This window comes from Haemorhous mexicanus, chromosome 6 (assembly GCF_027477595.1).
Source record: "Haemorhous mexicanus isolate bHaeMex1 chromosome 6, bHaeMex1.pri, whole genome shotgun sequence".
Taxonomy (NCBI): Eukaryota; Metazoa; Chordata; class Aves; order Passeriformes; family Fringillidae; genus Haemorhous; species Haemorhous mexicanus.
In genome coordinates, this window is record NC_082346.1 from 21,137,016 (window position 1) to 21,152,514 (window position 15,499).

The following is a 15,499-nucleotide window of genomic DNA, read 5'->3' on the forward strand; positions in this document are numbered from 1 at the left end:
CTGAATAGTTTCAGGGAATTAATAGAATAATTTGGAATAGTTTCAGAGAATTAATAGAATAATTTGGAATATCCTCACCCTAGAAAAGAATAATAAAAGCCATAACTAAATGACCTCTTAAGTGTAGGACAGTATGCAGTAGAAGACTGCATAAGATGCAAGTAATTAAAGTGAAAACTGATAATAAATGCATTTTTACTTGACCTCTTTTTTGCTCACTGGCTTAAAGCAGATTTTCACACATTTTTATAAAGCAGAGAGCCTGAGCATTTGACAGTGTTCCTATTTAGGAGCATATTGAGTAATTTAAAGTTTGGGTTTTCTGGTAGGTTACTAAATAAAAAAAGTTGGTTTTTTTTAAAGAGCTTTTCTTTCTTGATCATATATCTGTGGTTGTCACATAGGCTGTGACAAGGTTTGGTACTTGCCTCTTGCTTTGCATGATGAATATGTTCTGTTTGAGTAACGGCAGTGAAACTGAAGTGGTTGCATTTCGCTCTCGCATATGTATTCCAGAACAAATGTACAGCTCCGTGTGTAAGTGCACTGGAAACCTTTGGCCCAAGAGCTGAGTCTGTATCAGTTTTTGGGAGTGCTCACAGCTGCACATCACAGAGATGCCAGTGTGGGGCTGAGCATGGCTGGCTGACCAGCCAGGCTGTGCAGAGATGAGCTGGGTTTCACGTTGTATCTGCTTGCCCTCCAGACGTGGCACTGGTAGCATTTACCTGAGATGAGACTGAGCAAGCAGGGACAGATGAAGTCAATGACCTTGTAGCTCACTGTCTCCAAGCTTTGGTTTGGTTTGGTTTTAGCTGGGATGTTGCTTTTTGATGTTTTTTTAAGGAATAACTTAGAAGTTGATTGGTGTCCAACTAATCTTTGTTTTTGTTGGTCTCAGGTGCCAACCGTGTGACCCTGGAGGACTCCAACATTCTTCAGCCCATGGGACTCACTGTGCTGGGGAATCACCTGTATTGGATTGATCGTCAGCAGCAGATGATTGAGAGAGTGGAGAAAGTGAATGGGTACAAAAGGACTAGAATTCAAGGCAGGATTGCTCACCTAACAGGCATTCATGCTGTGGAAGAGCTTGATATGGAAGAATTCTGTGAGTTTCAGAATCTGATGTCTTGGTCATTGTATCTCAAAGTCCTCATCCGGCTGGATGTTGTAATAATGTTGCCCATGGGCTTCAAATAAGCCATGGAATGCTTTCAACTTGACCAGTCAGGGTTGCAGGAGAGGAGGAGAAACAAATTTCTCCTTCTTGTCGAGGGGACTATTGCTGCCCAGCTAGAACATGTGGTATCATGGCACTGAGTTACCTGCTTTGTGCAAGCTCACGTGACCCTGAATTCAGTCTAAAAGCTATTTAAAATTCTGACTGTTAATTTTCTAAGTACAGTCAAGTAATTGTCTTGGAAAAAACTCTAACCAGAAGGGTTGTACTTGCCTTGTCTCCAGGTGCTTCAGACTCCCAAGTAAAGGAATGTCTGCTTCAGCTCAGTACAGTGGATGATGTAAAAGCCTGCAGTGAGGGAGGCAAAATGGGGAGGAAGCTCCTACAATGAGTTGTACTGTGGATGGGGAATTTTCCTCCCTGCAGAGGTGGAGCATTTTAGGTGCTCACATCTGAAAGGGGTCATGCAAGCAGGATGTTCTTTTTCTGGAGGAGTAGTCCAAATTACTGTGGTTTGGTGGAGAGTGCAGAAACCTCTTCAAGTAGTCACTCCTCAAAGTGACAACCTACAGCTCCTCCTGCTTAATGGGATTGTAAAAGAGAATACAAAATCACAAACAAAATGTGGGAGACAGAGGTCTTTGTGGCCAGTCATGTGTGGTCTTATATAGGGAGGGTACATTGGTGTATAATTCTTTAATTTTCAGAAGAAATTATTCAACTTCACAACAAACTCTCTGTGTCACTTACATTAGTGTCTGTGATGGCTGGAAGTATTTTTGAACTTGTGTATGTGGGTAAGCTGTTACAAATCAGATAACATAAGCATTTAAGCTGTAGTAGATTCTAGGGGGTAATCATGACCTAGAGGTTCTTTCTTTCTTTCATAATACCCAGCTCTTCTTCTTTTGTGCTACTTCACACATTTCACATCTATTGGGTATATTTCAAAGGTAATACTGACTGAAGCAAAAAGATTTGTTTTAATTCTCAACAGTGTTGAAAAAGAAGTTTGCTTTTCCCCCATGTGTTTATTTAAGATCGGGAAAAAGAATTCTCTTTTGCAGCTGAAAAATTTCTACATGGGTGATTTCTGTTACAGCAGGGGAGTACATAGGCACATGCAGGGATATATGCATGCACTTGCCTGAAACGCTGTATAAACTAATTAATTTCTTAAAGGTAGAAAGCAGGTTGCTGAGAAGCTGGGACAGTTGGAAAACAACTTTGGCAGAGAAATTATGATATCTATACAATTTCTTCCCCGTGTAAATTCTTGGTGCTGAGCAGCAGGAAAGAATGCACTGTTCAGCAGCATCACAAATAACACAGGCTGTAGCCCCACAGGTTGCTGCAGCAGATGCTCAGCTATCAGCCTGAATAAGCAGGCAAGAGACTGAGTCTCTTCTGACTCCTTTGGGCTGGGATCATCAGACAGTGACCTCCCATCTCTGTGCCTGTTTCTTATCCACCTAATGTTCATTAGAAAATCGTTCTTTTAGGACATCTCAGGGTAACTGATTGGGAACACAAATGTGTAGCTTCCTGCCTTTTAACAAAGACATACATTGTTTCTTGATGCCTACCCTAGAAATGCAGGGGGGGGTCATCTAGGTAAGACATAAATGCAGCCTTCTCAAATCTGCCTTTTCAGTTCTCTTCACCTCAGCTCACAAATTCTTTTTAGAAGTTCTTGAAAGGTCTCCATATGATAGAATCATAGAATGGTTTGGGTTGGAAGAGACCTTTTGAAGGTCATCCAGTTCCAACCCCCTGCAAGGGGCTGGGACATCTTCAACTTAATCAGGTTGTTCTATTACTATTACTGGGAGAAATTTTGTACTTATGAAGTAATAAATAGCTTTCAAACATTGAACTGAAAAATCCTGCATGTGTCTTCCTAATAATTTGTAGTGAAATCTTGGTGACTCAGACAGAAGTGGTTTGTGAGTAGTTTTTGATTTTGCCCTATTGAGGAATAGTTAGAATTTCTTTTATGCTATGTAATATTATTTTTGTGGCTACATAATATTATTTTTGTGTGTTTCACCAGCTGTGCATCCATGCTCCCGTGACAACGGTGGGTGTTCACACATCTGCATTGCCAAAGGGGATGGAACTCCAAGATGTTCATGCCCTGAGCACCTTGTGCTTCTACAGAATCTCTTAACATGTGGAGGTGAGTTATGTTTAACAGCACTGCTAATCAATTTGTATCAAAAATATGGTGGCTGAGGTTGCATTCCAGTCCAAAATGTGGATTTACAGTTTTTCTGTATATGTTGTGCTGCATCATGTGTTAAATTAGTCTTTGGTAGTTCTACCAGCTGTTTTCTGCTTGAGGTTTTGGGCACAAGTGACTTCTCATTATGAGCAGAATATTTTTCTTTGACCTTAAAAGGCTTGCATCTTCTACTGAGATTTTTATAATTGTATGATGTGACAGGTTTGTGCTTTTAACAAGTGTTTATAAGATGATGTTACAGTGCATCAGCCTGTGATGATGTAGCAGCAGAAATTGTGCCTATGATTCCCAGAGTATGAGACTCCAGTCTTTGAAATTAATTTGGCCTTATAATGTGAAACACTGTACTGGCTACTTATCAAATGCATTGTTCTTTTTAATTAGGGTAGCTCTCTTCTTTCCACATGGTAGACTTTTCCTTTAGCCTTCCCTTTTACCATCCTAGTACTGTTAAAAACTGTTAACATTACACTTGCAGAGGGGATTCAAAACAGAACATTGTTTCTTTTTGGGAAGCATTATATCTTAACTTGTTTGGCTCTGTTGGTCCTCTTGACTTCTCATGTATTTATTTTGCTGTGGATTTCATTTTCTGGCTGAACTCTGAACTCCCGTGGGACAGTCATTTCCATGATAAACTGTTTTCTTTCCCATGACCACAACAAGTTATGTGGCTTTGGAGTAGTGGTGGTTACATGGGGAGGGCAGGGTGTATCAATCTAATTATACATCTTGCTGTAGTGTTGTTGCACAACGTGGACAGTGAGAGAGTCTCATATTCCACTCCTTTGGGTCTTCAGCTATAAATCTAAAAATTCAGGGGCCTCCATTTCAGTGTCTTTTTTTTTTCCTAGTCTTTCACTAAGCCTGCAACAACTTCTTTTTAACCCATCTTGTCTGTCCTAGTAACAGCCACTACTCAATGTTTCAAAATAGCTTAGTTGGCTGGGGAACATTTGTCCGTGTTCTGGACATCCTTACAAATGCTTTTGTCAAGTTTTTTAATGCAAGCTTGTTCTTGCCAAGTGCAAGCACAGTGCAACATTACATGTGCCTTTAAATGCAGAAGTAGTGATCTGTCTGTTGAATTACACTTGTATCAAAATATAATTCTCCTTAATGTGTGTGTCTGGCATCTTTATCTTATCTACAACTGTCAGGACACTGGCTCCATTTGTAATTCTCATATTGCTTCTTCAAATAATTATAAATTAGGAACTTTAAAAAATCGTAATTTTTTTCAAGACTCAAGCACATTTTGATTTTTATTTGCATTTTGTTTTTCAACCTCTTGTTTGCATGTAATTCTAGAATTTTTAGCACCACCCTCAGGAGAAAAAAATACTCATACAGCTAAGAAACTTTCCTTATGCTGGGTTCTTTGTGAAGTCCATTCTTGAGCCTGAATCTTAAGAACAGCCCACTGGGCTTCCAGAGGAGTGTTACCATCCAGTGCCAGAGCACTCCTCTAGCTTGGTCATACTGTTGTTATAGGTAGGGTATGGTGTGGTTCTCTCTTAATCCAAGAGGTGAAGCATCTACTCAGAGCATTACTGGGCAGCAGCAGTTGTGGGGAGGAGTGGCTGCCTCTGCTAAACGATGTCATTATGTCACAGGGCTTTGACCCAGCAGCTTTTCAAATCAGTGGAAATGTATGTGATTGCTGCAGGGCTATTTTGAGATGGCTCCCTTTTTTTTGACTGTACCTAATTGCTACTGACAACAACTGCGTGGACTTGCCCATTGTCTGTTTCTTTCATTGATAACAGTAGTGGAAAATTGTGTGCTAACTTGCTGTAGGTGAGAATCTGGAGCATTTTTTGCAATAGATCCTTCACCTGGATTGTGTTTGTCTCCTGACATTCTGAAGAAAGCAGTTTTGGATGCCTTATAAGAACATAATTGTTGCTCTTATAAGGCATACAACCCCATACATCTCTGTATGGGGTTGTAGCTGCTGTCTAATGCTGTCAGTGCCTCACTGCAACTTGAAGAGCAGTGTGGACATGAAAAGGAGTCATACCAGGGTCTTGGGGTCCATGAAAAGTCAAACTTGAAGGAAGTCCCAGCTTTTTTGGGTTCAACAAACATAAAAATGGCCGTGCACAAGTTAAAGTGGTCTGTGTCTGTAGTGAGAGAATATAAGATTGTAAGGGCAGGTCTGCAGTGCTCCTTACTCTGCTCTCTGAACCTTCACTGACCTGCAGCCCAGAGACTTTCCAGCAAGAGAGCTTAGCTTAATGTTTACCAGTCCTATAAAGATTTTTTTTTCTCCATTCGTATTTTTCAATTCATAACTGACTCAGAATTTTTTTTTGTGGGAAAACCACTGGAAATATAATGAAACAGATACTGTAGAAGCTACACGTTGTGTGTTTTAGATGTATTCATTGCTAATTAACTAGATGTGTCAGGTTTTTTAATGAAGAAGGGATTAGAATTGTTTAGAATCTGGTTTGCAATCAGAAAATGAGTATTCTTTTGAATTTGACAGTGTCTTCCAAAAGGTGGCTGTTAGAGACAAAGTATTTGTAGAGTATTTGTAGCTGCTGTCCTTAGTTCAGTGCTTGACTGCTAAAGCAAACTTCTTCTATCAGCATACATCCAATTTTTATTATGAAGTTGGTAAAATTTCATTCCCTATGCAAAATCATGTTTTCCTTTATGCTGGAATCTTAGTGTAGTCAGAGAAGAACTCCAGGGGAAGAAGAAGTGCTTTTCTTGACAAACTCTGTCCTACTTTTACTCTATTGAAAGGGATAAGGTTGAGTATATTAATCTGATCTCTTTTCTCTTTCTCCAGAGCCTCCAACTTGCTCCCCAGACCAGTTTACGTGTGCCACTGGAGAGATTGACTGTATCCCAATGGCATGGAGGTGTGATGGGTTTCCTGAGTGTGATGACCAGAGTGATGAAGACAGCTGCCCCATATGCTCTGCATCCCAGTTCCAGTGTGAGAAGGGACAGTGCATTGATGCCCACTTGCGGTGTAATGGAGAAATCGACTGTCAAGATAAATCTGATGAAGCAGATTGTGATAGTAAGATCAGTTTTCCTGAACTCATGGTTCTAACACAAGCATCCCTTTGGAATTCTAACTGTTCTTGAAATGTAAAGATACAAGTCCTTTCTGTAAAGTCAGAAGTTCCTGAATACAGATATCTAGCAGTTACTTAGCAAGGATATATTATACATAATATATCTATTATATATACATAATATAGGTATGGAGTATATAAGGTTTTATAATATGCCACATTACTACATTTTGTTAACATGTCAGGTGATCAGCTACACTCTGTTAGGTAATGTAAGAGATTCTTGCTGATTTGATCTGAGTTTTCCCCTAGCAGGACTGATTTGACAAAGGATTGGGAGTTACTGGGGTCAGAATTTTATTTGAGCTCCACTGAGTAAGAGGTATAACAGCAAGGGGGAAGAACCAGAGATTGGCAGGCTTGCAGTTTATCTGAAGCAGTGTTCTGGCACGTACCTGATCATAATATGAAACTCATTTGTTTCAGTTTTCTCAAGAGGCTCAAATGCTCCTGTGCTGTCAGTACTTGATTTTCCCTTTCTCTCTGTGCAGCAATTTGTCTGCCCAACCAGTTCCGATGCGCGAGCGGGCAGTGCATCCTCCTGAAGCAGCAGTGCGACTCCTTCCCCGATTGCATCGACGGCTCTGACGAGCTCATGTGTGGTGAGATGGCTTTTCTTGACATGCAGCTGCTGTGTTTGGGCATGTTCTGCACCCCTGTGCAGAGCCCAGGGCTTTGCAGAGCAATATTCTTTCAGGGAAGAATACTGCAGAGGGGCCTCCAGAACCATCCTTAGGGAAACCTGATTTGACTGTGCTCAGTACCTGGGAACTTGCAGAGCTGCTGCTAAGCCTGGGGTGGCTTTTAAAAGTGTGCAGCCCTATCCCCAGCAATAACAGGGCCAAACTGGAGGCTAATTATGTGGAGGAGCTAACGTGCAATGAGCAAGTGTCCACAAGAGACCACAGACTGGTCTCTTACAGTGCAGGTGTGAAAAGAATATATGGAGAGATGTTGATTTTTCTGGGAAAAATGTAAGTGAATTCTCATGGCAGTAGGTATATACAAGTTACAGACATGCTGATGGCAGCTGTTGTGTTAGTCCTTAGAGAGTCTGTTATTTTGCAGTCCAGAGTGAACAGTAAAATTCACTTACTTTTGCTCTTCTTGCAATTTCTGTTTTGTTGTTGGGGTGACTAAAGCATGAAGTATTCAGGCAGTGGGGCAGATGGAGGGAGCATTTAGAATCACACAAGTGGTTTAGCAGAATAGTTGAAACAAAGCACTTTAGAATAAAAGAAAAGAGCTGTGCTGCTCTGTCTGTAGCTCATTCTGAACAAATAGCTTGCACTGGGTTTGTGTAGAGAAATGCTGCACTTACCTTGCCTATATTACCAGCCTTAGTGGATTGTGAAGTTTTTAGTGTCTTAGATTTGTCGTGTTTTGAAGCACCAGTTGTCAGAAGCTGTGCCACTGCTGGGATGAGAGGAGGGTTCACCAGGTTTGGTCCAAGGTAGCCTTGTTTCTTCCTTCCATTTTCGTGGTGGATACTGCAAGGAAAAGTGTCTTCATGAGAAGAATGGTGAAAGGAGCCCTAGTTGTGAATAGAAAAAAAAAGCTAAAAGAATGGAGACTGAAACTGTTGGAAATTTCAGACTGAACATGCTTCTCCCACATCTTCTGTTTATCTCTTTAGCTTTCATTCAGTTCCTCCAGTTTCCTGGATAATATAGGGCCACTTCTTCCTCTTTTTTTTTTTTTTTTCCCTCAGTTTCTTTATGCACTTGGCAAACTTTCTTGCTGCCAAGTTAATGCAGCTGTTTCCTGTTTGCACTTTGGGTCCAGTCCTGCAATTAGGTCTTAACTGATTTAAATGTGTCTTTAGACATAGGATTGTCTCCTCTGGATCTCCTTGTGGAACAGAGCATTCTGTGCTTTCCCACTTGATTGAGGGAAAGAACTCAAGTAGGGAATAAAAATTATAACGATCTTGCATTCAAAAGAAGCTAGGTTTAACCAAAATGAGAATTTTGTGTTTTAAAATAGCTTATTTGGGAACATGTTTTAAATTTGGCTTTGCTTTTTTTCTGGTATCATGGCTGAACTAATTGACTATTTGAAAATTAGGACCTTAGCTGACATAAAAGTTGTCATTCACTAGTAATTGTGGAAGAAAAACATAAAGACTTTAAGACAGAAATAAATTCTGGATGCTGAGCTGTTAAGAGTTTATTCCTAGATCTTTGTATTTCCTTATCTTCCTTCTCCAATTCCAGTTGTTTTTCATTCCCTTCTGCTGAAGTGGAAACCAGAACCACTGGAGAAAAATTTTATTAAGTGAAGGCCTGAATCTTATATGAACCCTTTCACCTCTTACAACTTCATCAAGGGGGAAGGGGTCTATAGTTAGAACAGAGCAAGTAAATTTTGGGCAAGTTTATTTTGATTTCTTCACTTTTTGAATGTATCTATTGGTTTATGTTAAAGAATAAAATAATAAATGTGTGAATCACATGGAAAAAATTGCTTTCCCTGAAGACCATCACATATGTGAAAAACAGGTGTCAGGTCTATCTGGCAAGACTTTTGAATGTGTTACCCATAATCAGGGAGAGATGTGAGGTGTAGCTCATCTCAAATACTGCAGCACCTTTTATTATTTAACATTTGGCTACATAAGGGGAAAAAATAATGAGCAGAAAGTATTTGAGATACTTTGGATTGTGTTTTCCTTCCCATTTGTAAGGTGGGGTTTCTTTGAAAGCAAGTAATATTTTAGGAAGGAAAAGTATTCTGTTTTAAGACCTGTATTAACTAGGAAGACATCCACTGCTTAGTATATGATACCTTCCCTACTGGTAAATTTTCTTGATTTTTCATGTTATTGCTAACCCAAATGGATTCTGAGAGAGCAATGCTCTCTGATTAAGGACTTAGTATTTACAAGTATCCTCCATCTTTGACCCGCTGACTTTAGAGGGCAGAGAGGAAAAGGAAACTTTCTAGACTGTTGTTCTGTCAAGATAAGTAATCCTGTTGCAAGATAAATTGCTAGACAAAAAGAAGAGTACTTTACTCCTACTGCTTTATGGAGGGAAGAGGAAGCGTGAAGTCTTGTGTACTGAATCAGAAAATCTGGAGTCTCAGATGCCTGAGTGTGCTGCAGATGCTTTTAAAGCACTGTGTGAATAGCTGTGTGCTGCCTGATCTGCTGAATGAGCTCCAGGACAGCTGCATGTACACTGCTCCATGTTTAATGACCATGTTTCATTTTCTTCTCCTCTCTTCCCAGAAAAATCGAAGCCAGCCTCAGACGAGTCCCAGCCGCACAGCAGTGCCATCGGTCCCGTCATTGGGATAATCCTGTCCCTTTTTGTCATGGGAGGAATGTACTTTGTGTGCCAGCGGGTGGTGTGCCAGCGCTACGCCGGCCCCAACAGCCCCTTTCCACATGAGTATGTCAGCGGTACCCCCCACGTCCCTCTCAATTTCATCGCTCCGGGAAGTTCTCAGCATGGCACTTTTACTGGTAAGGGTGCTTGCATCCAGTCAGCACCATTCCATTGTCTGGATTTCCAGTTTTACACACGATAAAGGCTGCTAGGTGTGGAGTTTTCAAGGAGCAGGATTTAGATGTTGGTCTGCTCAGTGATTTTGGGATGAATCTGTCATTTGAATCAAATATGTAAAAATCTATTAGCTTTTCTTGCACTTTAATGGCTCTGGTCAGCTATTCCTGCTTAAATTACATTACTATGGTTATCAAGAGTTACTTGTGGTAGGAAATAAAATTGGGGGATGAAATAATTGCAGGTGAAATCTTCACAGGGGTGTTTTAAATTGGACTTCACACTAAAGCTTTTCTAATTAAAGCAAGTATCAGTGGTTTTCATCTGTACTTCTGTAGGTGCTAAACCAAGCTGTCATTCTGATTCTCATCCATATTTGTTAGCTTTTTCTGATCCATATTGTTGTGACAAGTTACAACAGCTGAAAATCTTATTATTTATGTTAATTCTAAAGAAAAGACAGGTTTCTAACAACCATGGCATTCCCAAGAAGGATATATAGTCATGAATGATGATTGCAAATACTTACTTCGCTTGTTATAAATATTTCCTGCATTTGAAAAAAAAAAGTTCTGAAAACTTCCCAGACTTAACTCTTACATTAGCACTGAATAGTCTGACAGGAAGAAGCTGAAAATGAATTGTCTGAGTTAAGAGTATATTGTAGTAAAACAGATTGGAGAATGATGTCTTCCATTTTCCTCTAACTCAGGTTTCCTTCTTTTTGTCCCTTCTGACTTTCAATTTCCGCTGTAATTATTTGTAATAAAAATATTTGAGTTTTGCAGTTTTTTCATTTATTTTCAATTGAATTTCTTGCAATGGAAATTGAAACTTTGGAGGTCTCAAGCTTGATTTTTCTGGCGGCCTTGTATAATGATTTTTTTTTTTTTTTTTTTTTTTTTGCAACTGCCTAAGTTTGTTTAATAGGAAAATTTCTTTGTTAATTTGGGTGAAATGTTTTCTTTGCAAAAAGTGCCTGTTCCTTGTAATCCTGAAGTTTTTACATAAAGTACTCTTCCCAAGGTGTGACAACCATTATCATTGCCTGGGTTTGCAAAGCTAGGGATTTGGTTTCTGCTTGGCATTGGCAGATAACACTGTGGTTTATCTAACCTTGTCTTCCTCTCTGTTTCAATGCAGGCATCTCTTGTGGAAAGTCCATGATCAGCTCCATGAGTCTCATGGGAGGAAGCAGTGGTGCCCCATTGTATGACAGAAACCATGTTACTGGAGCATCTTCAAGCAGCTCATCCAGCACTAAAGCCACTTTCTATCCACAGGTATGTCTGGGAAATACACCAGTGAGTTAGGTAGCTCCTCCTTCTGAAGAAAGGAAAGGTGAAATTTTGTGCTTACTAAATAGATGTTAACAACTGTTGACACCTCTTGGGTGTTACTGTTTATGATATGCAGGCCCATTTTGACACTCACTGAACTTCACAAAAGGGCTTTGTTGTAGCCCATCAGGATTATACAGTGCTCTGTGATGTCCAGAATGTTTTGTTATCAGAGTGATACTCAGCTGGTTTGTTCCTGGATACTTCTGTTCTTCCCTTGGAGATGCCACCTCCTTTGTTAACTCTGATGGCCATGGCCCAATGACATTTTGCACTGCCTAATGCTGCAGGCACACACGGAATAATAAGGCAAGCAAAACAAAAGGGGACTGGAATACAAACGTATGAAATAAGCTTGACTTGCTGTTTAGATCAAGTGTTGATTGTTGATTCAGAAAACAAAGTGCATGCACTGGGGGAAAACACTGGTACAGCAGGGTGAGGCAGAGGTTACTTTGCTTGCATTTTTTCAGCTATAATTAGCTCCATTTCTGACTTTGGAGTGTTAGAAGTGAGGGAATTCTCGTCCCCATATCGCAGTTTCACAAATTCCAACATGTATATTCTGAATGGAAAGAGTCCTCTCTGAATATGTAGGAGAGACATACAAAGGTTCCTGTTTGCCAGCATATTTTGTCATGAGTTTTTTTCCATTGTGCTTCTGAGCCATGCATCCATTGGATTTTAGGCACACACCAGGAGCTGCCAGAGTTGATCTGCCAGCTATGGAGGGGATTTTTGGGTAGTATTGAATCAGGAGCCCGCACACTGTGTGGGTATGCATGCATTTGTGTTTACACGTAAACTGTTGTGCTCTGTGTGGGCATTTTGATTGATGGCACTTTGGCCAGTTACAAAGGTACTTTCTCTCCCTTTAAGAAGGGCAGAAATGGAAAAGAGAGGCTTGTGAGCTTATCTGTTGGTAAGATAAAACTGGACATGTACTCCTTGCATTGTGAAGCCATCAAGAAGCAGATGAACTCAGGAACTCAGCAGCCCTCCTAATTTAGCTTGTCTCATGCATCACTGGTGTCTCTGTAATGTGCTGAACAATTTCATGCTAGACCTGATTGATGTGTCAGTACCACGCTAAAAAGGATGAACTGAAAAAACACTCACTTAAGTAAAGCTTGAAAGAGAAAAGAAGCCCAAGAGCTGATCTGCCTGTGTGATTCTATGGGATCTGTGTCGGCCAAAAGAGCAACTCTTCCATTTGACTTCTGGCCTAAGTTAATCTGACTGTTGCTGGGAATTCTTTTTAAATGCTTTGCTGTGTCAGCCAGGGCCTGCAGGGATGGTAGCAGCATTTCCTTCATGAAAGGCATGCTGGGTTCTTAGAAGGAAGCTATTGCAAGGGCTTTGTTACATTAAGGTAATGTTTAATCCAAACGTTTTGGTGAGTTCAGCCTGGTAGCTAATTATCCAGCTTTATGATATTAATCAAAAGGACAGATCTGAGCACCTTCATTTTCTTGGCTTTTTTGGTTTGTTTAACACATCTTTGTGGTACTGAGAGGTGCTCCACTGAATAGAGACTGGGAAAGAATCAGTGTCAATGAAGTGATGCCAGTTTACATACCTGAGAACCTGGCAACAGGCATCCTGGCTGACACTGTTTGCTGTATTTAGACTCAACATGAAGTGGTACTCATGACACCCTGATGCAGCTCAGGGTGTCAATAGGAGTGAATCCACAAGTAGCATGCAGTGCTCCTCCAAGGAGGAAGATTTCTGAAAGATGGCCTTGGGGTAGTTACTCATCACTCCCCACAGCTGGCAAAGGTTGTCTGCCTTCACATGAATCTGGGTGCAGGGCTTGTCAGTATAACCATGAGCTCAGCTCAAAGGCCAGGAATCACTTTGCTGGATGCTGCAGTGAAGACCCAAACAATGATCTCCACTCAGTGATTTTTAGAGTGCTTTTGTGGGAAAAGAGCAGAGGCAGAGGAAGGATGGTCAATGGGGCAGGCCATGAGTTGGCTGAATGCCCAGGGCAGGCAGTGTACAAGATGTACACATCAGTAGCAAGGCTCAATCAACAGCAATGGTGTAATTTTCCGCACTGGAAGAGATAAAATGCTCTTCTCAGGTTTAGGCCAATGCCCTAATGGCTGTGTCAGAGGTTCAACTTCCTGATGGTAGAAGAATCCTAAATAATTTTGAAGCCTGCTAAACTTTTTCTTGTGTGAAGGCTACCAGTACTCATGTGTAAGCACTCACAGCTGAGCTATATGTATGTGTATGCTGTCTATATGCACACACAGACAGGCTATAAATATTTTTTAGCTCATAGGCTTTTTTGCATTGTGAACTCTGCCAAAATGATATGTTTACACACCAAGAGTAAAAATGAAGTGTTCAGGGAGGGATGGTAAAGGAATAGTAAAGGAACTTGGCTCGTTATAGTAAAGGAACTTGGCTTCCTGACCCTACTATTGACTGGGGACATGTTTAGGGTCTGGGAGTGGAACATACTTTATTTCCAATAGCATCTGCTGAGGATGCTGTCAGTCCTTATGTCCAAGGAAGTGCACTCAGATTCAGCCAAACTGGGTCTCATTTCCAGCTTTATTCCAGCCTTCCAGCATAATAACAGATGTGGCAAGGAAGCGAATTCCCTGTACAGAGAACTTTGAAGGCCTGCACAGTACCTAAGTCCAAAGTAAAGTCTTGTAATGAACATCTGTGATCTTTAAAAATGCATTAACACATCCAAGCAGCTAGGAGAGCAAACTAGAATAATGATAGATGACAGGGTGAAGGCATCAATACTATTTTCAATCTAAGTAAAACTGTATAATTAACCCAAAATTTCACACTTCTTTTTCTTGTTGTTTCTAGATTTTGAACCCTCCTCCTTCGCCAGCTACCGATCGCTCCTTGTACAATGCAGAGATGTTTTATTCCTCAAACATTCCTTCAAACACAAGATCTTACAGGTACGCTTCAGATAAAAAGGGTGGCTGCATCTTCTATTTATCTGCCTTTAGTTCTGGATCTTGTTCAGACTTCATTTCAAAATCTTTTCCTCTCTTAATAAATGACCATTCAAACTGTGTACATTATATTGTTATGTAAGTCCTTGTTGGTGTTTTCTGCTTATTCTTTTAAGCTTAACTTAAAACTCTTTCATGAGTAAATCAATTTGTTAGTTACTGGGTTAAATGGTCATAGTGGTCTCCTCTGGTAGGTTAGGGGCTGGAAGAATGTGCTGCTGCCTGAGGGTAGTTGTGCCATTCAAAATTGACACAGTTCAGGTACTTCCTGTTGGATTTCTCTGAGCGTCTGAATTAAGGCTCACGAAGTATTAATGAGCAGGCATCTTCACTGAACACACAGAGAAGATGAAGTGAAAGACATTGAACACACAGTGTTCAATCTCTTTTTTTTTTTTCCTTCTTTTCTCCCTAGATTGCAGCTAATGCATGTGTTTTGTTCTTTTTTGGTTTCGTGCAGGCCGTACCTGATACGAGGGATAGCTCCACCCACAACCCCGTGCAGCACAGATGTCTGTGACAGTGACTATACCACGAGTCGATGGAAGGCCAACAAATACTACATAGATTTAAACTCAGACTCTGACCCTTATCCCCCTCCACCCACACCTCGCAGTCAGTACATGTCGGCAGAAGAAAGTTGCCCTCCGTCTCCTGCCACGGAACGAAGCTATTTTCACCTCTACCCCCCTCCACCCTCTCCTTGTACAGACTCTTCATGACCTCAACAGAAGGAACTTTTCCTGTAAATATTTTAAAATATGAACAGATTTAAAATATATATTTTATGATTTAAAAATAAATCTGGGTGGGAATTAAACAAAACTAAATGTGAATAAAAATGGGTGGGAGGGGTGGGGCTGTGAAAAATTGTACAGAGGAAGAATATTTATAAAATTGATTTTTTTAACTTAATTTCCATTCTTTTGTGCCATATTTGCCTTTTTGAAGTCATGTAACTGACTCAGTCTCCAAAGGATTTGGGGAGGGAATGTTGAAACTTTCTTCATTTTTAAGTCACCTTTTTACATGCAAAAAGTGTATGTTCTTTTCATTAATGTGAGACGAGAAAATTAAGTGGCTTATGGGAGGGGGGGGTCATTTAAAGAAAGATGCAGGCTTATACCT

General features: G+C 40.5%; 1 protein-coding gene across 2 annotated transcripts in view; it reads left to right on the forward strand.

Annotated features, from left to right (window-relative positions):
- The window catches only part of LRP5 (LDL receptor related protein 5), a 126,706-nt gene extending 111,420 nt beyond the window's left edge, over nucleotides 1-15,286 (forward strand). For both annotated transcript variants that reach the window (XM_059849193.1, XM_059849194.1), the window contains exons 16-23: nucleotides 902-1,111; nucleotides 3,237-3,362; nucleotides 6,232-6,468; nucleotides 7,018-7,128; nucleotides 9,759-9,995; nucleotides 11,179-11,318; nucleotides 14,217-14,314; nucleotides 14,832-15,286. In XM_059849193.1, the coding sequence (XP_059705176.1) occupies nucleotides 902-1,111; nucleotides 3,237-3,362; nucleotides 6,232-6,468; nucleotides 7,018-7,128; nucleotides 9,759-9,995; nucleotides 11,179-11,318; nucleotides 14,217-14,314; nucleotides 14,832-15,093 (1,421 nt within the window). In that variant the 3' untranslated portion in view covers nucleotides 15,094-15,286. The remainder of the gene's footprint in view (nucleotides 1-901; nucleotides 1,112-3,236; nucleotides 3,363-6,231; nucleotides 6,469-7,017; nucleotides 7,129-9,758; nucleotides 9,996-11,178; nucleotides 11,319-14,216; nucleotides 14,315-14,831) is intronic.
- Nucleotides 15,287-15,499: the final 213 nt, after the last annotated feature.